Genomic DNA, 24,339 nt, shown 5'->3' with positions numbered 1-24,339 from the left:
CCCAAAATAGGGTCTGGACCATTCATTAATGGTGTTAGATTGTTGAATATAGTACAACTGACTATGGTAATAATGGGACTAGGATGAACAATAATAATTCAACTAGTCAATGGTAAATATCCTACCCTGTTGGGTTGGCAATTAGTAAATATTATACTGTGATCACTAGTGCAATATATTAAATAATTCTCTATTTTGGAGAAATAATATACACAATTATTGATAATAGCCTCTTAATTAGCCTCTATGAAACTTCTAATATTATCTAGAAGTATTAAATATTATTAGTGACCTCGCGAAATAAACTCCACAAAATTAGTATATAATCTCTCGCGAAATTTAACACCAAGAAATCCGAGAACAATCTCGCGACACAGTCACTAATTTGGCTGGCTTCTATATTAGCGCTGTCATTTCACAGAATAACACGCCACCAAATCTGTGGGTGTGCTTGAAACCGCTGACTAAGGCTTAACTGGGCTGAGGGAGGCTCCTGAGCTCCCTCGAGGCTACGCTGCCGTCTTTGACTGCTAGCCTTGTATAAATCACACTGCACTAGCATATTTAATGAATCCACTGGTTAACTGGTTCATCCGGTACTAAGATGACCAAATGTGGGTTCAAAGGACCGAATATTCCGGTTCTGAAGGTCCAAATAATGTGGGAACCGACCTGTGAGATTTATATTTATTTAATTTATATGAATTTATATTTACGTTAATTTATATACTTCGATAGCAATTTGTATAATGATAAGTGGACTGTATTTCTGCAATAATCTCATAATCTCACAAATCGATCCTCTACACATTAGGGGGGGGGGTTTATATTAGATTAATTTATATATATGCAGCCAATCAAACTACAGTATTAGACTACATACATTGAAGAGGTTCATTATCTTATTTGTACAGCAGGTATAACCAGGATGTAGACACCACATTTTCCCTCTTTGAGGTAGCTTCCATCACCCTGGTAACTGATGCACAAAGCATGCTTCCTCGTCTTGACCTGTCAAAAGGGAGCTAGCTGTGAAGCCAGAAACCTAGTATATGACAGGTATATCAGAGAAACACTGTACATGGAACAATAAAGACCTGGCTTAATTACATTTAGTTTGAGGCTACCACGTGCTCTAACCGGACCACCCTATATAATGACATTAATGGCCATAAATGAAAGATACATGGGTTTCGGATGAACACTTAACTTGATTTGTTGACAGCGTGTTGATAATGGTACACCTTTGGTTTCCATAACACTTCGTCCAAGTAAAATTAACAGGAGCCGAATTTGCTCCTGTGAGCCTCTGGTCTAGTACAAACAATGGCTGACCCTCCTTCCTCACTGACGCCTGGCTTACATTGTCCAGATGACAGAAAGTGATAGAAGGGTCACATTTACTCTACTTTAATATTGATAATTAAGTTAATTTATATGAGATGTTTTTATGATGGTAAAGTCCAAAGACTAATGTATTTAAGAATAATTCCCACCATAATAGGTGGTGAATATAATAGTATGTGGTGATGATATCCCGTTTTCTATAGACGGTAATTCCACTACAAGTTACGTTTTCTATGGGTTAACTTGTTCATACAACACAGCTATTATCTGTCTGTATGATATATTAAATGGTGTCGGATTTTCCGACACATGTTGGATATACAACAGGGGTGAGATGCTGGTGAACTAAAGGAATTATTGTTTGCGCCAAACAGTCGCCAACAAACATGAAGTTGAGGAGTGGTAAAACCTTTGGAGAGTAGTTACAAGTTGTCAGAGAAACAGAAGAAAATTTTGGATTGTCTCTGGAGTCGTCTTCTGGGGATGTAAGTGACCAGCCCCGTTATAAAACAACAATTCGTTTTGTATTTCGGGTGATTTGATGGATATTAATTGTGTGTGTTGGTCTATGCATGATCTACCTGGTTGTTGAGGGTGGCCTATGGCTCCAGCACCAATAGCTCAGTGTTCACCGGGTCTTTATTTATTTCCTCTTCAACTGATTAGAGTTCATTTATTTGGGTTTCCTCTTAAGTCAACCCTCTCTGCTCTGGGACCAGTCTCAACTTTTTCCAGCTTGGACTTGCGTTAACGAGATATAGACACCACGCTACTGCCACATATTCCAGAATTGGTATGATATATGGGTGATGTATATAATGTCCTGAATGATTTCCTGTTAAGTTACTCAAAAGTAATTCTTAGGTTGTGTGTGTGTGTGTGTGTGTGTATGTGTGTGTGTGTGTGTGTGTGTGTGTGTGTGTGTGTGTGTGTGTACTCACCTATATGTACTCACCTATATGTGCTTGCAGGATCGAGCATTGACTCTTGGATCCCGCCTTTCTAGCTATCGGTTGTTTACAGCAATGACTCCTGTCCCATTTCCCTATCATACCTAGTTTTAAAAGTATGAATAGTATTTGCTTCCACAACCTGTTCCCCAAGTGCATTCCATTTTTCTACTACTCTCACGCTAAAAGAAAACTTCCTAACATCTCTGTGACTCATCTGAGTTTCCAGTTTCCACCCATGTCCCCTCGTTCTGTTATTATTACGTGTGAACATTTGATCTATTTCCACTTTGTCAATTCCCCTGAGTATTTTATATGTCCCTATCATATCTCCTCTCTCCCTTCTTTTCTCTAGTGTCGTAAGGTTCAGTTCCTTCAGCCGCTCTTCATATCCCATCCCTCGTAGCTCTGGGACAAGCCTCGTCGCAAACCTCTGAACCTTCTCCAGTTTCTTTATGTGTTTCTTCAGGTGGGGGCTCCATGATGGCGCGGCATACTCTAAGACGGGTCTCACGTAGGCAGTGTAAAGCGCCCTAAAAGCTTCCTCATTTAGGTTTCTGAATGAAGTTCTAATTTTCGCCAGTGTAGAGTACGCTGCTGTCGTTATCCTATTTATATGTGCCTCAGGAGTTAGATTAGGTGTCACATCCACTCCCAGGTCTCTTTCTCGAATCGTTACAGGTAGGCTGTTCCCCTTCATTGTGTACTGTCCCTTTGGTCTCCTGTCACCTGATCCCATTTCCATAACTTTACATTTACTGGTGTTAAACTCCAGTAGCCATTTCTCTGACCATCTCTGCAGCCTGTTTAAGTCCTCTTGGAGGATCCTACAATCCTCGTCTGTCACAACTCTTCTCATTAATTTTGCGTCATCTGCAAACATCGACATGTATGATTCCACTCCTGTAAACATATCATTTACGTAAATTAGAAAGAGGATTGGTCCCAGCACCGATCCTTGAGGTACTCCACTTGTTACTGTTCGCCAGTCCGACTTTTCGCCCCTTACCATTACCCTCTGGCTCCTTCCTGTTAGGTAGTTCTTCACCCATACTAGGGCCTTTCCGCTTACTCCTGCCTGCCTCTCAAGTTTGTATAGCAGTCTCATGTGCGGTACCGTATCAAAGGCCTTTTGGCAGTCAAGAAATATGCAGTCTGCCCAGCCTTCTCTGTCCTGCCTTATCCTTGTTACTTTATCATAGAATTCTAAAAGGTTTGTTAGGCATGATTTCCCTGTCCAGAACCCATGTTGGTGCTTGTTTACAAACCCAATGCTCTCCAGGTGCTCAACAAGTCTTAGCCTAATTATTCTTTCAAGTATTTTGCAGGGGATGCTTGTCAGTGATACGGGTCTGTAGTTAAGTGCCTCCTCTCTATCCCCCTTTTTGAAAATCGGTACGACATTTGCCTCCTTCCAGCAACTGGGCAATTCTCCCGACATAAGTGACTCATTGAAGATCATTGCCAGAGGTACGCTGAGAGCCTGCGCTGCCTCTTTAAGTATCCACGGTGATACTTTGTCTGGTCCAACAGCTTTATTTGCATCCAGTGTTGTCAACTGTTTCATTACATCCTCTGCTGTCACCTCTATATCTGATAGTCTTTCATCTTGGGTAATCTCTTCTAACAATGGGAGCTGCTCAGGCTCGGTAGTGAACACTCCATGGAATTTTGCATTCAGTACCTCGCAGATTTCCTTGTCGCTTTCTGTATATGCCCCTTCTGTTTTCCTCAGTCTTGTCACTTGGTCATTTACCGACATCTTCCTTCTTATATGGCTATGTAGTAATTTTGGTTGCTTTTTCGCTTTGACTGCAATATCGTTCTCATAATTTCTTTCCGACACTCGTCTTATGTTAATGTAATCATTCCTAGCTCTGTTACATCTAATCCTGTTGTCCTCTGTCCTTTGCCTTCTGTACTTCCTCCACTCCCTCCTGCTTCTCACCTTTGCTTCCTGACACTGTCTATTAAACCATGGGTTATTATATTCCCTCCTGCTTTTTTCCTTTATTGTTGGAATAAATCTATCTTCAGCCTCCTTGCATTTCAATATGACTTGGTTCATCATACCTTGCACTGTTTTTCCTCTAAGTTCTTCCTCCCACTGCACTTCTCCCAGGTAGTCCCTTATCCTTCTGTAGTCCCCTTTTCTGTAATCAAGTCTCCTTTCCCGGACCTCTTGTCCTTTGGTCACAATTTTAAGCTCCATCATGTAGTCAAAGGCTAGGACACAATGGTCACTAGCTCCTAGTGGTATTTCATGTTCCAACTGCTCGATGTCTTCTACATTCTGAGTGATAATGAGATCTAATAGGCTGGGCGTATCCCCTCCTCTTTCCCTAGTATCTTCTTTCACATGCTGTGTTAGGAAATTCCTGTCAATAACGTCTACCAGCTTCGCTCCCCAGGTCTCCTCCCCGCCATGGGGATTCCTCGTTTCCCAATCTATCTCTCCGTGATTTAGGTCCCCCATGACCAGCAGCTTCGCTCTCATTCTATGCGCTAAAGTTGCTGCCCTCTGCAGTTCATCCATACATGTCTTGTTGCTGTCCTCGTACTCCTGCCTGGGCCTTCTACTGTTTGGTGGGGGATTGTAGAGTATCAAGATTACAATCTTCTTCCCATCCACTGTCAGAGTTCCATGTATGAAGCTTGTGCTTTCATTGGTACCCGGATTTTCCAGCTCATCAAACTTCCATTTCCATTTGTGTGTGTGTGTGTGTGTGTGTGTGCGTGTGTGTGTGTGTGTGTGCAACCCACACTCTGAATTGACAGTACGATTTAATACTAAGTGTAATAAGTACATTTTCTTACTGTCTTAAACAGTGCATAATTACACTTATGAGGCTGCTACACTTACCCAACTCTCTTCCCCGATTTAATTCTCCTCGTTTTCTGTTGAGACACAAAATTTTAGGATGGTTTTCAATTTCAATTTGCTATACACAAGTTTTAAATATCAGGAACTTCTTTTTAAGGTTTATTAAACAATATAGATTTTAAATAAAATTTTAAAATCCTAAGTTTCTTTACAATTTATTGATATATTTTAGTTTTGTTTTATTAGTTTTATAAAATTGTAATATCAATATAGCTATAGGTTAAGTACTAATTGTAATTAAGAAGCGATAAAATTATCTTCAAAAACTAAGACGGTTAGGTGAGGTTGTGGTTTTCTATTAAGTTTTTCAGGTAAACTTTAAATATTCACAATATATTTGACAGGACGATTTAATACTAAGTGAAAATATGTACATTTCCTAACTGCTATGAATAGTACATAATTGCACTTATTTTTCTCCTTACATTTACCACCCCATTTTTGGAGGACGGGCTGGTGTGTGTTTACTAGTTGTGTTTACTAGTTGTGTTTTTACGGGGGTTGAGCTTTGCTCTTTCGGCCGGCCTCTCAACTGTCAATCAACTGTTTACTAACTACTTTTTTTTTTGTTTTTTTTTCCACACCATACACACACACCCCAGGAAGCAGCCCGTGACAGCTGACTAACTCCCAGGTACCTATTTACTGCTAGGTAACAGGGGCACTTAGGGTGAAAGAAACTTTGCCCGTTTCTGCCTCGTGCGGGAATCGAACCCGCGCCACAGAATTACGAGTCCTGCGCGCTATCCACCAGGCTACGAGGCCCTCGTAGTGTGTGTGTGTGTGTGTGTGTGTGTGTGTGTGTGTGTACATGTGTACGTGTGTACTCAGTTGTACTCACCTAGTTGTGTTTGCAGAGGTTGAGCTCTGGCTCTTTGGTCCCGCCTCTCAACCGTCAATCAACAGGTGGACAGATTCCTGAGCCTATTGGGCTCAATCATATCTACACTTGAAACTGTGTATGGAGTCAGCCTCCACCACGTCACTTCCTAATGCATTCCATTTGTCAACCACTCTGACACTAAAAAAGTTCTTTCTAATATATCTGTGGCTCATTTGGGCACTCAGTTTCAACCTGTGTCCCCTTGTGCGTGTGTCCCTTGTGTTAAATAGCCTGTCTTTATCTACCCTATCAATTCCCTTGAGAATCTTGAATGTGGTGATCATGTCCCCCCTAACTCTTCTGTCTTCCAGCGAAGTGAGGTTTAATTCCCGTAGTCTCTCCTCGTAGCTCATACCTCTCAGCTCGGGTACTAGTCTGGTGGCAAACCTTTGAATCTTTTCCAGTTTAGTCTTATCCTTGACTAGATATGGACTCCATGCTGGGGCTGCATACTCCAGGATTGGCCTGACATATGTGGAATACAAAGTTCTGAATGATTCTTTATGCAAGTTTCTGAATGCCGTTCGTATGTTGGCCAGCCTGGCATATGCCGCTGATGTTATCCTCTTGATATAGGCTGCAGGAGACAGGTCTGGCGTGATATCAACCCCCAAGTCTTTTTCTTTCTCTGACTCCTGAAGAATTACCTCTCCCAGATGATACTTTGTATCTGGCCTCCTGCTCCCTACTCCTATCTTCATTACATTATATTTGGTTGGGTTAAACTCTAATAACCATTTGTTCGACCATTTCTTCAGCTTGTCTAGGTCTTCTTGAAGCCTCAAACAGTCCTCTTCTGTCTTAATCCTTCTCATAATTTTGGCATCGTCCGCAAACATCTAGAGAAATGAATCTATACCCTCCGGAAGATCATTTACATATATCAGAAACAAAATAGGACCGAGTAAAGAGCCCTGTGGGACTCCACTGGTGACTTCACGCCAATCGGAGGTCTCACCCCTCACCGTAACTCTCTGCTTCCTATTGATTAGGTACTCCCTTATCCACTGGAGCACCTTACCAGCTATACCTGCCTGTCTCTCCAGCTTATGTACCAGCCTCTTATGCGGTACTGTGTCAAAGGCTTTCCGACAATCCAAGAAAATGCAGTCCGCCCAGCCCTCTCGTTCTTACTTAATCTTTGTCACCTGGTCATAGAATTCTATTTAAGCCAGTCAGGCAAGATTTACCCTCCCTGAACCCATGTTGACGATTTGTTACGAAGTTCCTTCTCTCAAGATGTGATACCTGGTTTTTTCTCACGATCTTCTCCATCACCTTGCATGGTATACAAGTCAAGGACACTGGCCTGTAGTTCAGTGCCTCTTGCCTGTCGCCCTTTTTGTATATTGGGACCACATTCGCCGTCTTCCATATTTCTGGTAGGTCTCCCGTCTCCAGTGACTTACTATACACTATGGAGAGTGGCAAGCAAAGTGCCTCTGCACACTCTTCAAGACCCATGACGAGATCCCGTCTGGACTAACAGCCTTTCTAACATCCAGATCCAGCAGGTGTCTCTTAACCTCCTCTCTCGTAATTTCGAACCCTTCCAAGGCCGCCTGGTTTACTTCCCTTTCTCCTAGCACAGTGACCTCACCTTGTTCTGTTGTGAAGACCTCCTGGAAGCTCTTGTTGAATTCTTCACACACCTCTTTGTCATTCTCTGTATACCTGTCCTCGCCTATTCTAAGGTTCACTACCTGTTCTTTCAATGTTGTTTTCCTTCTGATATGACTGTGGAGTAGCTTTGGTTCGGTCTTGGCTTTGTTTGCTATATCATTTTCATAACTTTTCTCTGCTTCTCTTCTCATCCTGTCATACTCATTCCTGGTTCTCTGGTATCTCTCTCTGCTTTCTGGTGTTCTGTTATTCCGGAAGTTCCTCCACGCCCTTTTGTTCAGTTTCTTTGCTTCCATACATGCCCTATTATACCATGGATTCTTCTTTTGCTTCTCGGATTTTTCCTTTCGGCCGGGATGTATCTGCTTACTGCCTCCTGAAACTTTTGGGTGACATAGTCCATCATATCTTGTACAGACTTACCTCTGAGATCTGTATCCCAACGTATTTCCCCTAGGAAGCTTCTCATCTCCTCATAATTGCCATTTCGGTATGCCAGCCTTTTGTTTCCTAATTCTTTTTGGGGGAAGATAATTCCTAGCTCTACCAGGTACTCAAAGTTCAATACACTGTGATCACTCATTCCCAAGGGTGCTTCCATCTTAACTTCCCTTATATCCCACTCATTTAGGGTAAATATCAAATCAAGCATTCCTGGTTCATCTTCTCTCATTCTTGTTGGTTCCTTAATGTGCTGGCTTAGAAAGTTTCTTGTTGCCACGTCCAGCAGCTTAGCTCTCCATGTTTCTGGTCCTCCATGCGGGTCTCTGTTCTCTCATTCTATCTTCCCATGGTTGAAGTCTCCCATGATTAGTAGTCCAGATCCATTCCTGCTAGCAACAGAAGCTGCTGCTCTATATTGTGTTAATGGTGGCCATGTTGTTTCTATCATATTCCTGTCTGGGTCTTCTGTCATTTGGTGGTGGATTATATATGAATAAGACTATAATTTTTTGCCCTGCAGTTGTTATTGTTCCTGTTATGTAGTCACTTTGTGTACGTGTGGTTCGACGAAGGTTCGGCTGAGGTGTCTGCGCGACTTCCTTTTTGCCGACGACGCAGCAGTAACAGTTACGGTACCTGAGCAGAGGAGGATAACATGTAACACACTGACGGTACTCGTGTACATGTACTCCAGACACCACGTCGACCATGTCAGTCCCGTAATAACATATTTAACAGGATGCCAAACAAGGACACAGAAGGTCCTCTGATTTCAGCCACACTGAAGGGTCGACATGTTAAGATTTTCCTAGACACAGGAGCTCGAATCATCATTAAACAAGACGCTCTTCATGGCCTACGCGACCGACTCGATATACGCCAGTCGTCTGTTTTCAACCTTGGTGGACTTACTGGAGGAATGACTCCAGCGTTAGGTGAAGCGGACATAGAGTTAATAGTTAATGACAGATCACTCACCGTGCCATGTGTAATAACCAGTGCAGTATGATTCCCTGGAGATATTTTACTAGGATTAAACACCATGAGAGGCTACCGAGTTACTGTCGATGCTTACCGTTGGGAAGCAACAATTGGCAACAATTGGTGAGGTACAGTGGTACCTCTTTGCAGTGTGTACACCATGGGACATGAGTTCACCAACCATTGGGACTATGTCAGGTACATACAAACCAGGGAAGACCAGGGTACACTTAACCAGTCACGCCCAAACAAACCCGTCAATCAATCACTTACTGACACCAGACCAACGCACGTTTCCACAGTCTCGCAGGTCGGTGAGGTCAATGTATCATTGCAAGGGGCCCCAGCGATTGTTCATTACCTTACTTGCCTGGAGTCTAACATCAGTCAGGTCAGAGGCATCTTACACCAAGACACGGTACTACATTCTCATGCACTAACAAAGGTTATTGTCAAAATACCTGGTGTATCTGACCTAGAGCACGTCATAGCTGACAGTGACACATGTCAAATCAATGGTACCTACATAGAACCGTCCTTACATCAGGTGCAGAATAACACTACTGCTGTTTATGTTGCCAACGTCACCAATGCCAACATTCACCTTGCATCAGGCACACACATTGTTCACTTTGCCCATTATTCGTTACCGGTGCGAGTAGTGGATGAGGTCTCTACTGACCAAATAGTACATGCACTCACTCACACAACAAATCGAGATCAGGTCGCGATCTCACCTGTACATCTTAGTGCCACTGACTTGCACTGACAGGTGAACAATTTGGACTGACACACTTCATTACTCACAAAATTCCACTGGAACCAGGTACTCGCCCAATTTTTGTACCCGGATACAGATTGCCTCATTCTCAACGAGCTGTTGCAGACCGACTCATTGACGAGATGTTACACGATGGCGTTATTGAAGAAAGTACTTCACCATGGAATGCTCCGTTAATCTTAGTACCCAAGAATGATGGCTCTTGGCGCCCCTTCGTTGATTTCAGGAAACTTAATCAAGTTACGATTCCTAATCGATTTCCACTTCCCGTGCTTACTGACTTATTGCAGAACATAGGTCAGAATAAGGTTTTTTCCACACTTGATTTATTACAAGGATTTTGGCAGATACCGCTCGACCCAGAAAGTCGAGAACTGACGGCGTTTTCCGTCCCTAATGGTCATTACCAGTACACCCGCATGCCTTGTGGCTTACGCAGCAGCCCTATTACCTTCTCAAGGCTTATGACAGACCTGTTCCGACGAATGATAGGAAATACCCTCATGGTCTACCTCGATGACCTCATTATCATGTCCAAGGATGTACCCTCACATCTTCAAGGTTTGGACCGAGTCCTTCAGAAACTAGCTGAAGCCAATCTGAAAATCAAACTTAGCAAATGCGCCATCATGAGAAAAAAAATACAGTTTCTCGGCCATAACGTCACCTCACAAGGCATCACCACTCTAGATTCAAAGATAGAAGCTGTCAAAGAACTTTCCAGTCCCTCGTAATGCTGAAGCTGTACAAAAGTTCATAGGCCTAGCTATGAACAACGGCATAGACAATGGCCCGGAATTCAACAAATCTGTTCTGGAACAACTGGCTACATTGTACAACATCAAAAAGTGTAATATAATGCCTTATCAACCGGCTTGCAATGGCCTTGCTGAAAGAACCAACAAGAAGGTCCTTGACGCACTCAGAGTGACAGTCAATCGGGACAGTCACAAATGGGATGAACTAATGCCACTCGTCCAATGTTCGATAAACTTCTCTGTCAACTCCTCCATAGGAGACACACCTCACTTTGTGCTATTTGGGACAGACATGAGATTTCCTAATGCCATCATCTCCGCGCCGCCCGCGCTACTCTACAACTATGACGACTATGTTAAGGTAAAACGGAGAGACACTCGACTGGTGTTCCAGAGAGTCAAGGAACATCTCTCTAAAGCTACTGACGATTTCACGCGGTTACAAAACGCTCATGCTAAACCTACGCGAATAGGACCTGGATCTTTAGTAATGATCCTCAACCAGTGACGAGATGGTCCCATGTACAAACTGACTGAGAAGTTCCTTGGTCCCTACAGAGTTCTTGAGCATATCACAGGTAATAAGTACAAGCTGGAAAACCTAGCCACTGGAGAACAAGTACATGAGCATCTCAACCACATGAAACTAGCCCGTCTGACTTTTGACGATGACACCCCGACTCCTGTCCCTGACAACGTACTGTGTGACCCTACCACTGTGACACCCACTTCGGTCTCAGACACGCCCAGCGATACTACCCCACCACGTACTCACACATACAATCTTCGGTCCAGACCTGTTATTTCGACAGTACACCACCAACAGTCTGATGATTCATCTTCGTGTGACTGTGGTGTTCCAGTCTGTAAGGGACAATGGATGCGTTCTATCTGTTCCCCTCTCCCTGCCTGTTCATACATGGCAGAGGAAGACTACGTTCGTGATGGACTAGCACCTGAGAATTCATAGTTTTATGACTCGATTTAAGAGTGATTACAACAATCGTTTCGCAACCCTCGGTTCAATGTATATAGACCCTTCTACCTCAGGTATCTTTGTTCGTAGTTTATTGATCTTGTCGTGTCTCTATACACCATGTAGGTCCTAGTGTTCCTGCCACGTTCATGCTCTCCATATTTTAGTGGAAATGTCGCTTATTCTATGTATTGCCATGTAATATATTGTTCCTACATTAGTGTCTGCCGTTTATAATCTACTTAACAGGTAACACTGTGGCTGAGCATCATGAGTTCCTACGCGCAACTTCTAGTCCGCTGACTCTTCAACTATCACCTCTACCTGCAGCCGGACCTCCTACCTCCAGTTTGCGCAGACATTTAGCTAGTTAGTCATGATGCTCCATGGATAGCTTAGTTTGAGGAATATATTTAAGAAATGTACTCATTATTCATGCATGTCCGAGGCGGTGTTGGACGTCTCAAAACTTGTTTGTTTACGGCCACTATAGGTAAATCACTGTATATAATGTTAGTTAGGTACACGCCCAAGGGTTGTCAAATTTTTCAAGCAGATCGCCGAGGACGCCGATGATAGCGTGCCGAGCGGTGTTGGACGCCAGTTAGTCGCCATGGACATACACATAGGGTGACCTAATACCCTCTTAAGCTAAACAACTTAATAGGTATCAACAACGTTGTCAGCAGATTTGAATGCAATCTACTCTGCGCCTGCAGACCTCAGACCTTCAGAGACAGCCAGGGCCATCGGAGCGTCTACACGCGCTCCCTTACACACTCTAGCTAGCTCCTGGCCTGGTGTAGAAGATATATATATATTTATAATAAACTTAGGAAAAGCAGTGGACGTTTGGTACTCCAATTCCTGCCCACTACCGAGTAAACTCCAGACCATCCTAATCATTCTACAACAACATCAACCGATGTTACAGGGTGAGGGAGTGTGTGGCAGGGTGAGGGAGTGTGTGGTAGGGTGAGGGAGGGTGTGGCAGGGTGAGGGAGTGTGTGGCAGGGTGAGGGAGTGTGTGGCAGGGTGAGGGAGTGTGTGGCAGGGTGAGGGAGGGTGTGCGTGAGTGAGGGGAGTGAGTGTCAGAGTCGTGCACGTGAAGAACACCTCAGAAATGTTGCGGTGTTGAAACCAGAAAGATCTCTGTTTTTTTTAGTTAAGTCGTTGTAGTCCATTTTTGTTCTTGTACTTATTTGTTGATAATAATCTCAGTGGATAAGATACAATATTAGATATAATTGAAGTGTGATAGGCCTAGGTAAATAATTAACCCTGTGTCAAACACAAGCATACTTCAAGCAGCAGCGGTGGTGACACACTCCACCGCCAACTAGAACAAGCAGACCACTGCACCACAACCCACTAGAACAACCAAACAACCACACCACAGCCCACTAGAACAACCAAACCACCACACCACAACCCACTAGAACAACCAAACCACCACACCACAGCCCACTAGAACAACCAAGCCATTCCACCACAGCCCACTAGAACAACCAAACCACCACACCACAGCCCACTAGAACAACCAAGCCATTCCACCACAACCCACTAGAACAACCAAGCCATTCCACCACAGCCCAAAAGAACAACCAAGCCATTCCACCACAGCCCACTAGAACAAGCAAACATTCTCCTTGATCAATGGACACTAACATCAAGCTATATTTCGCTCCCAGTTACCATACAGAACAAACTTAATGACACACGCCCCAACAGACAACGAACCACCAATCTTGCCTGTGCAGCCATTGACATGTCGGATCTTAATGATGTAACTGGATGGAAATTAATTCATGTGCTAAAGATGGGCAAATCGACTGCTCCTGGTGAGAACGTTATTACATACAGCTTGCTGAGATTAGTACCAGGTAATTAGTACTACAAGTACCAGGTAATTAGTACTACAAGTACCAGGTAATCCACTATTAGTGTCGTACAGAATGAGGTTAAGTGAAGGGGTTTTGCCTGATGCTTGGACAAATAGAGTCATAGTTCCTATTCCCAATCCTTTGTATTTTCTCGAGAGTGGACGGGTCCGGCCGCCACTTGTTCCACTGTGAAGCAACTATATAGTTGCTTCATATATAGCACTTGCGACTATATAGCACTTGGAAGGGGTCAGGATAAGGATTTGGGATGGGACGGAGGGCAGGAATGGTGTCGAACTACTAGGTTGGTCGGGGGATTGAATGCCGACCTTCATGACGGGAGACCGTCGCTCTACCGTGTGGAGACATGAACGACTCGCCAATCGCCGAGGGCGCCACCACCAAGCAAGCAGACCCAGGAGCCACACACAATGGTTTGGTCTACAGGTACCCAGAAGGCAAGGTCGAGCCTGTAGGGTTTTCAAGTGAACTGTTAGTGGACTGAGGGACCTGAGTAGATGTCAATGGCCAGAGTAGATGTGAAATGTCCCAGGGCAGAGTAGATGTCCCTGAGCAACAGGAAGTTGTACCATTTATTGAGGGCGTTATTTATTCAGCAGTGGTTAATTTTTATTTATTTCTATATACAAGAGTTCTTACATTCTTGTACAGCCACTGGCACGCATGGTGTTTCGGGCAGGTCCTTAATCCTAATTTTCCCCGGAATACGACCCGCCAAATCGTTTAACCACCAGGTACCCATTCACTGCTGGGTGAACAGAGGCTACACTTAAGAATTGGCACTCAGTCATTCCTCCCCGGTCAGGAAACGAACCCAGGCCAAAGAGCTCGCGAAGCGCAAGGCGAGTGCTTCAGCACTGCGCCACAGGGACTGATGTTGTATTAGGCTGAGGCCCTGGCCGTTTATGAGAGCACGGGCTCTCCAAAATAACAGTAAAATTTATGCAGCAGAGTCGAGGCGACAGCGGCAACCGACTCGTATTTATTGTAGGAGAATTAAGGGGCCGAGAGCTAGAGCCCTGGACGATCGTATGAGGATCGGCTTAGATAAAGTAACAGTTTGGGGGCCAGTGTTGTGAGCCCCCAGGCGGCCGCGTGAGGGCTGGTCTATATGTAGAAATAGTGACGGTGATTCAAGAGATTAAATGTGTATTCCGAGGGACCACGAGGGAGGCGGGGCCCGCGAGCTGAAGTCCAGGGCGCAAGATTGTGAATACGCGTTCCAGGACTATTCCAATATATTTGTAGTCTGTGTTCATGCAGAGAAACTAGCTGGCAACAGCAACCAAGAGACCTACAAGTTGCCACTTCGAAGGTTGAACAGCAACTGAGCTAGCGACCAGAAGAGCCGTCAGAAGTAGTCTCCGTCAGAGATAAGAAATTAATTTTGGTATAAAAGTAATTTTATTTTAAATGTGGCGGAGCTACATTGGATTTGGAGTAATAAAATAAGCTTACTTGTGCATAGCTTGATGAGACTATTGTGTGTGGGTCCCCACGAGCATATTTTGTAATAATTACTTACTCGGATAGCAGGTAGCAAATGATCTGGACTACCAGGGAATGCCAAAGGTGGGTTTTACCTTATCAGATATTTACAGTTAGTGTGTAGACTTATTTAAAAAAGATTTTTACCGTTTAGATTAAGGAGTGATGAGTAATGACTGAAGCAGTGGAAGCATATTTACACGTTAAGGGATAAAGATTAATTTACATATAAGATTAATTGGTCCAGTGATTTAACAATGCATTTAATCACTAGGTGGTGATTTTTTTTTAAATTTTGGTATTGATTCATATGACTCTTTTAGAATTGTTATTTATTATCAATGTAATTCCTTATAGGGAGCCGGTCGGCCGAGCGGACAGCACACTGGACTTGTGATCCTGTGGACCCGGGTTCGATCCCGGGCGCTGGCGAGAAACAATGGGCAGAGTTTCTTTCACCCTATGCCCCTGTTACCTAGCAGTAAAATAGGTACCTGGGTGTTAGTCAGCTGTCACGGGCTGCTTCCTAGGAGGGGGTGGAGGCCTGGTCGAGGACCGGGCCGCGGGGACACTAAAGCCCCGAAATCATCTCAAGATAACCTCAAGATATATGTACATTTATATGTAATGAAGTGATATATGGCCCAGAAGAGACTCTGGACTTATTTACTGTGTAAAGAACCGACAGAGATTAATTGTGCAAATTTTGTAGATGAGGCTACTGTCGGAAAGCCCGGCACCATTTACTAATATTAAATACAACAGGCAGATAATATTGCTGCTGTTGTATACACAAGTTAACCCATAGAAAATGTAGCTTGTAGTGGAAATTTCCATCAATAGAAAACGGGATATCATTGCCACATAGTGCTATAAATTCACCAGCTATTCTGTTGGGAATTATACTTAATACAGTAGTCATTGGACTTATTACATCATAAAAACATCTCATTTGAATTAACTTGATTACCAGTATCAAAATAGAGTAAATATGACCCTTCTACCACATGTTGACATCTGGACAAGGAGAGCCACCAGGAGTGTCAGTGCTGAGGGAGGTTAGCCATTGTTAAACCAAGTCGCTGAGGAGCAAGTTCAGCTCCTATAATACTCCCCTGGACGAAGTGTTATGGAGATCAAATTAGTGCTTCTACCATCATCAACGTAGTCAACATCTAAACAAGGGAAGTGTCTTTCTGAAATCCTATTTAGTCATTATTGGCCAGTAATGTTAGGGAAATAGGATTAATTCCGGTTAGGACATGAGGCAACGACTCAACCCAGGTAATTATTCCTTGGTCCTTATCTTATACAATGTACAGTATGTTCTCTGATATAGCTGTCATATATAGGATTACGGCTTTACAGCTAGTGCCCTTTGACAGGAACATAGAAGAGGAAGCAAGAATTAATCTTGGTACATCAGTTACTTGGGTGTTGAAAGCTAGCCTCTCACGAGGTTTATATGGTGTCATCATTCGTGTTTTTACATGGTGGACTAAGCCTACCATACAATACGATAAAGCACCTCAATTTACTTACTAATATATGTAGTTTAATACTGTAGTTTGATTGGCTGCATATATATAAATTTAATATAAACCCCTCCTAATGTGTAAGAGTCGATCTGTGAGAATATTGCAGAAATACAGTCCGCTAAACATCATACAAATTGCTATCGAAATATATAAATTAACGTAAATATAAATTCTATATAAATTCATATAAATTAAATAAATATAAATCTTACAAGTCGGCTCCCACAGCTATCAAGCTGCATGCTGGATCAGGTTATGGAAAATTTACATTAAGGTTGAAACCCATCCTCTTGTTTTGGTAGTAGTTATAGTAACCATAGTATATATATATATATATATATATCTATATATATATATGCGAACAAGCCTGAATGGGGTGGGGTGTGAGTTTTCAGTTATATATATATATATATATATATATATATATATATATATATATATATATATATATATATATATATATATATAAGCCTATACTTGCATAAACCACAAGTGAAGATAAACAATCTTTGGACAACACCCACCAGTAGGACTCGAACCCAGAAAGCACAACTACCTTCCAGTAGCTGGCATAACTAGTATGCTTTAACCCACTACGCCATCAGACCTTACAAAAGAAGTAGATAGTTCGAGATATATATATATCTCAAACATCTCTACCTCCCGAAGGCACCAGATGAGTGAGGGGTCAGTCTGCAATTTTCGTCAAGCCACTGTCAATGTGAGAGAACTCGTGTCCAGCTTATAAGCCTATACTTGCATAAACCACAAGTGAAGATAAACAATCTTTGGACAACACCCACCAGTGGGACTCGAACCCAGAAAGCACAACTACCTTCCAGTAGCTGGCATAACTAGTATGCTTTAACCCACTACGCCATCAGACCTTACAAAAGAAGTAGATAGTTCGAGATATATATATATCTCAAACATCTCTACCTCCCGAAGGCACCAGATGAGTGAGGGGTCAGTCTGCAATTTTCGTCAAGCCACTGTCAATGTGAGAGAACTCGTGTCCAGCTTATAAGCCTATACTTGCATAAACCACAAGTGAAGATAAACAATCTTTGGACAACACCCACCAGTGGGACTCGAACCCAGAAAGCACAACTACCTTCCAGTAGCTGGCATAACTAGTATGCTTTAACCCACTACGCCATCAGACCTTACAAAAGAAGTAGATAGTTCGAGATATATATATATCTCAAACATCTCTACCTCCCGAAGGCACCAGATGAGTGAGGGGTCAGTCTGCAATTTTCGTCAAGCCACTGTCAATGTGAGAGAACTCGTGTCCAGCTTATAAGCCTATACTTGCATAAACCACAAGTGAAGATAAACAATCTTTGGACAACACCCACCAGTGGGACTCGAACCCAGAAAGCACAACTACCTTCCAGTAGCTGGCATAACTAGTATGCTTTAACCCACTACGCCATCAGACCTTACAAAAGAAGTAGATAGTTCGAGATATATATATATCTCAAACATCTCTACCTCCCGAAGGCACCAGATGAGTGAGGGGTCAGTCTGCAATTTTCGTCAAGCCACTGTCAATGTGAGAGAACTCGTGTCCAGCTTATAAGCCTATACTTGCATAAACCACAAGTGAAGATAAACAATCTTTGGACAACACCCACCAGTGGGACTCGAACCCAGAAAGCACAACTACCTTCCAGTAGCTGGCATAACTAGTATGCTTTAACCCACTACGCCATCAGACCTTACAAAAGAAGTAGATAGTTCGAGATATATATATATCTCAAACATCTCTACCTCCCGAAGGCACCAGATGAGTGAGGGGTCAGTCTGCAATTTTCGTCAAGCCACTGTCAATGTGAGAGAACTCGTGTCCAGCTTATAAGCCTATACTTGCATAAACCACAAGTGAAGATAAACAATCTTTGGACAACACCCACCAGTGGGACTCGAACCCAGAAAGCACAACTACCTTCCAGTAGCTGGCATAACTAGTATGCTTTAACCCACTACGCCATCAGACCTTACAAAAGAAGTAGATAGTTCGAGATATATATATATCTCAAACATCTCTACCTCCCGAAGGCACCAGATGAGTGAGGGGTCAGTCTGCAATTTTCGTCAAGCCACTGTCAATGTGAGAGAACTCGTGTCCAGCTTATAAGCCTATACTTGCATAAACCACAAGTGAAGATAAACAATCTTTGGACAACACCCACCAGTGGGACTCGAACCCAGAAAGCACAACTACCTTCCAGTAGCTGGCATAACTAGTATGCTTTAACCCACTACGCCATCAGACCTTACAAAAGAAGTAGATAGTTCGAGATATATATATATCTCAAACATCTCTACCTCCCGAAGGCACCAGATGAGTGAGGGGTCAGTCTGCAATTTTCGTCAAGCCACTGTCAATGTGAGAGAACTCGTGTCCAGCTTATAAGCCTATACTTGCATAAACCACAAGTGAAGATAAACAATCTTTGGACAACACCCACCAGTGGGACTCGAACCCAGAAAGCACAACTACCTTCCAGTAGCTGGCATAACTAGTATGCTTTAACCCACTACGCCATCAGACCTTACAAAAGAAGTAGATAGTTCGAGATATATATATATCTCAAACATCTCTACCTCCCGAAGGCACCAGATGAGTGAGGGGTCAGTCTGCAATTTTCGTCAAGCCACTGTCAATGTGAGAGAACTCGTGTCCAGCTTATAAGCCTATACTTGCATAAACCACAAGTGAAGATAAACAATCTTTGGACAACACCCACCAGTGGGACTCGAACCCAGAAAGCACAACTACCTTCCAGTAGCTGGCATAACTAGTATGCTTTAACCCACTACGCCATCAGACCTTACAAAAGAAGTAGATAGTTCGAGATATATATACATCTCAAACATCTCTACCTCCCGAAGGCACCAGATGAGTGAGGGGTCAGTCTGCAATTTTCGTCAAGCCACTGTCAATGTGAGAGTGACTGTCAATGTGAAAGCATACTGTCAATGTCACACTGTCAATGTGACAGTGTGTCGCTGTCACACTGTCAATGTGAAAGCATACTAGTTATGCCAGCTACTGGAAGGTAGTTGTGCTTTCTGGGTTCGAGTCCCACTGGTGGGTGTTGTCCAAAGATTGTTTATCTTCACTTGTGGTTTATGCAAGTATAGGCTTATAAGCTGGACACGAGTTCTCTCACATTGACAGTGGCTTGACGAAAATTGCAGACTGACCCCTCACTCATCTGGTGCCTTCGGGAGGTAGAGATGTTTGAGATATATATATATCTCGAACTATCTACTTCTTTTGTAAGGTCTGATGGCGTAGTGGGTTAAAGCATACTAGTTATGCCAGCTACTGGAAGGTAGTTGTGCTTTCTGGGTTCGAGTCCCACTGGTGGGTGTTGTCCAAAGATTGTTTATCTTCACTTGTGGTTTATGCAAGTATAGGCTTATAAGCTGGACACGAGTTCTCTCACATTGACAGTGGCTTGACGAAAATTGCAGACTGACCCCTCACTCATCTGGTGCCTTCGGGAGGTAGAGATGTTTGAGATATATATATATCTCGAACTATCTACTTCTTTTGTAAGGTCTGATGGCGTAGTGGGTTAAAGCATACTAGTTATGCCAGCTACTGGAAGGTAGTTGTGCTTTCTGGGTTCGAGTCCCACTGGTGGGTGTTGTCCAAAGATTGTTTATCTTCACTTGTGGTTTATGCAAGTATAGGCTTATAAGCTGGACACGAGTTCTCTCACATTGACAGTGGCTTGACGAAAATTGCAGACTGACCCCTCACTCATCTGGTGCCTTCGGGAGGTAGAGATGTTTGAGATATATATATATCTCGAACTATCTACTTCTTTTGTAAGGTCTGATGGCGTAGTGGGTTAAAGCATACTAGTTATGCCAGCTACTGGAAGGTAGTTGTGCTTTCTGGGTTCGAGTCCCACTGGTGGGTGTTGTCCAAAGATTGTTTATCTTCACTTGTGGTTTATGCAAGTATAGGCTTATAAGCTGGACACGAGTTCTCTCACATTGACAGTGGCTTGACGAAAATTGCAGACTGACCCCTCACTCATCTGGTGCCTTCGGGAGGTAGAGATGTTTGAGATATATATATATCTCGAACTATCTACTTCTTTTGTAAGGTCTGATGGCGTAGTGGGTTAAAGCATACTAGTTATGCCAGCTACTGGAAGGTAGTTGTGCTTTCTGGGTTCGAGTCCCACTGGTGGGTGTTGTCCAAAGATTGTTTATCTTCACTTGTGGTTTATGCAAGTATAGGCTTATAAGCTGGACACGAGTTCTCTCACATTGACAGTGGCTTGACGAAAATTGCAGACTGACCCCTCACTCATCTGGTGCCTTCGGGAGGTAGAGATGTTTGAGATATATATATATCTCGAACTATCTACTTCTTTTGTAAGGTCTGATGGCATAGTGGGTTAAAGCATACTAGTTATGCCAGCTACTGGAAGGTAGTTGTGCTTTCTGGGTTCGAGTCCCACTGGTGGGTGTTGTCCAAAGATTGTTTATCTTCACTTGTGGTTTATGCAAGTATAGGCTTATAAGCTGGACACGAGTTCTCTCACATTGACAGTGGCTTGACGAAAATTGCAGACTGACCCCTCACTCATCTGGTGCCTTCGGGAGGTAGAGATGTTTGAGATATATATATATCTCGAACTATCTACTTCTTTTGTAAGGTCTGATGGCGTAGTGGGTTAAAGCATACTAGTTATGCCAGCTACTGGAAGGTAGTTGTGCTTTCTGGGTTCGAGTCCCACTGGTGGGTGTTGTCCAAAGATTGTTTATCTTCACTTGTGGTTTATGCAAGTATAGGCTTATAAGCTGGACACGAGTTCTCTCACATTGACAGTGGCTTGACGAAAATTGCAGACTGACCCCTCACTCATCTGGTGCCTTCGGGAGGTAGAGATGTTTGAGATATATATATATCTCGAACTATCTACTTATTTTGTAAGGTCTGATGGCGTAGTGGGTTAAAGCATACTAGTTATGCCAGCTACTGGAAGGTAGTTGTGCTTTCTGGGTTCGAGTCCCACTGGTGGGTGTTGTCCAAAGATTGTTTATCTTCACTTGTGGTTTATGCAAGTATAGGCTTATAAGCTGGACACGAGTTCTCTCACATTGACAGTGGCTTGACGAAAATTGCAGACTGACCCCTCACTCATCTGGTGCCTTCGGGAGGTAGAGATGTTTGAGATATATATATATCTCGAACTATCTACTTCTTTTGTAAGGTCTGATGGCGTAGTGGGTTAAAGCATACTAGTTATGCCAGCTACTGGAAGGTAGTTGTGCTTTCTGGGTTCGAGTCCCACTGGTGGGTGTTGTCCAAAGATTGTTTATCTTCACTTGTGGTTTATGCAAGTATAGGCTTATAAGCTGGACACGAGTTCTCTCACATTGACAGTGGCTTGACGAAAATTGCAGACTGACCCCTCACTCATCTGGTGCCTTCGGGAGGTAGAGATGTTTGAGATATATATATATCTCGAACTATCTACTTCTTTTGTAAGGTCTAATGGCGTAGTGGGTTAAAGCATACTAGTTATGCCAGCTACTGGAAGGTAGTTGTGCTTTCTGGGTTCGAGTCCCACTGGTGGGTGTTGTCCAAAGATTGTTTATCTTCACTTGTGGTTTATGCAAGTATAGGCTTATAAGCTGGACACGAGTTCTCTCACATTGACAGTGGCTTGACGAAAATTGCAGACTGACCCCTCACTCATCTGGTGCCTTCGGGAGGTAGAGATGTTTGAGATATATATATATCTCGAACTATCTACTTCTTTTGTAAGGTCTGATGGCGTAGTGGGTTAAAGCATACTAGTTATGCCAGCTACTGGAAGGTAGTTGTGCTTTCTGGGTTCGAGTCCCACTGGTGGGTGTTGTCCAAAGATTGTTTATCTTCACTTGTGGTTTATGCAAGTATAGGCTTATAAGCTGGACACGAGTTCTCTCACATTGACAGTGGCTTGACGAAAATTGCAGACTGACCCCTCACTCATCTGGTGCCTTCGGGAGGTAGAGATGTTTGAGATATATATATATCTCGAACTATCTACTTCTTTTGTAAGGTCTGATGGCGTAGTGGGTTAAAGCATACTAGTTATGCCAGCTACTGGAAGGTAGTTGTGCTTTCTGGGTTCGAGTCCCACTGGTGGGTGTTGTCCAAAGATTGTTTATCTTCACTTGTGGTTTATGCAAGTATAGGCTTATAAGCTGGACACGAGTTCTCTCACATTGACAGTGGCTTGACGAAAATTGCAGACTGACCCCTCACTCATCTGGTGCCTTCGGGAGGTAGAGATGTTTGAGATATATATATATCTCGAACTATCTACTTCTTTTGTAAGGTCTGATGGCGTAGTGGGTTAAAGCATACTAGTTATGCCAGCTACTGGAAGGTAGTTGTGCTTTCTGGGTTCGAGTCCCACTGGTGGGTGTTGTCCAAAGATTGTTTATCTTCACTTGTGGTTTATGCAAGTATAGGCTTATAAGCTGGACACGAGTTCTCTCACATTGACAGTGGCTTGACGAAAATTGCAGACTGACCCCTCACTCATCTGGTGCCTTCGGGAGGTAGAGATGTTTGAGATATATATATATCTCGAACTATCTACTTCTTTTGTAAGGTCTGATGGCGTAGTGGGTTAAAGCATACTAGTTATGCCAGCTACTGGAAGGTAGTTGTGCTTTCTGGGTTCGAGTCCCACTGGTGGGTGTTGTCCAAAGATTGTTTATCTTCACTTGTGGTTTATGCAAGTATAGGCTTATAAGCTGGACACGAGTTCTCTCACATTGACAGTGGCTTGACGAAAATTGCAGACTGACCCCTCACTCATCTGGTGCCTTCGGGAGGTAGAGATGTTTGAGATATATATATATCTCGAACTATCTACTTCTTTTGTAAGGTCTGATGGCGTAGTGGGTTAAAGCATACTAGTTATGCCAGCTACTGGAAGGTAGTTGTGCTTTCTGGGTTCGAGTCCCACTGGTGGGTGTTGTCCAAAGATTGTTTATCTTCACTTGTGGTTTATGCAAGTATAGGCTTATAAGCTGGACACGAGTTCTCTCACATTGACAGTGGCTTGACGAAAATTGCAGACTGACCCCTCACTCATCTGGTGCCTTCGGGAGGTAGAGATGTTTGAGATATATATATATCTCGAACTATCTACTTCTTTTGTAAGGTCTGATGGCGTAGTGGGTTAAAGCATACTAGTTATGCCAGCTACTGGAAGGTAGTTGTGCTTTCTGGGTTCGAGTCCCACTGGTGGGTGTTGTCCAAAGATTGTTTATCTTCACTTGTGGTTTATGCAAGTATAGGCTTATAAGCTGGACACGAGTTCTCTCACATTGACAGTGGCTTGACGAAAATTGCAGACTGACCCCTCACTCATCTGGTGCCTTCGGGAGGTAGAGATGTTTGAGATATATATATATCTCGAACTATCTACTTCTTTTGTAAGGTCTGATGGCGTAGTGGGTTAAAGCATACTAGTTATGCCAGCTACTGGAAGGTAGTTGTGCTTTCTGGGTTCGAGTCCCACTGGTGGGTGTTGTCCAAAGATTGTATATATATATATATATATATATATATATATATATATATATATATATATATATATATATATATAGTGACGTACAATGAATTTAGAAAGTAGAAATCTAAACTATTGAGTTGGACAACCCGGAAAACTATTTTTTACTAGTGTTGCTTTGACAAACTAAACTATCCTTCCTAGGCCTAATATACGATATCTGAGGTCT

At 43.1% G+C, this 24,339-nt stretch overlaps 1 protein-coding gene across 1 annotated transcript; it reads left to right on the top strand.

Moving 5' to 3' along the window:
• Positions 1–10,661: 10,661 nt before the first annotated feature.
• Positions 10,662–11,159, top strand: LOC138370772 (uncharacterized). Its single transcript, XM_069335373.1, has one exon. The coding sequence runs from the start codon at positions 10,662–10,664 to the stop codon at positions 11,157–11,159; it is 498 nt and encodes a 165-aa protein (XP_069191474.1).
• The last annotated feature ends 13,180 nt before the right edge of the window (positions 11,160–24,339 follow it).

The sequence above is a fragment of the Procambarus clarkii genome, chromosome 33 (assembly GCF_040958095.1).
Source record: "Procambarus clarkii isolate CNS0578487 chromosome 33, FALCON_Pclarkii_2.0, whole genome shotgun sequence".
Taxonomy (NCBI): Eukaryota; Metazoa; Arthropoda; class Malacostraca; order Decapoda; family Cambaridae; genus Procambarus; species Procambarus clarkii.
The sequence above is the reverse complement of the archived record's forward strand: the minus strand, read 5'-3'. Positions and strand labels throughout refer to the sequence as shown.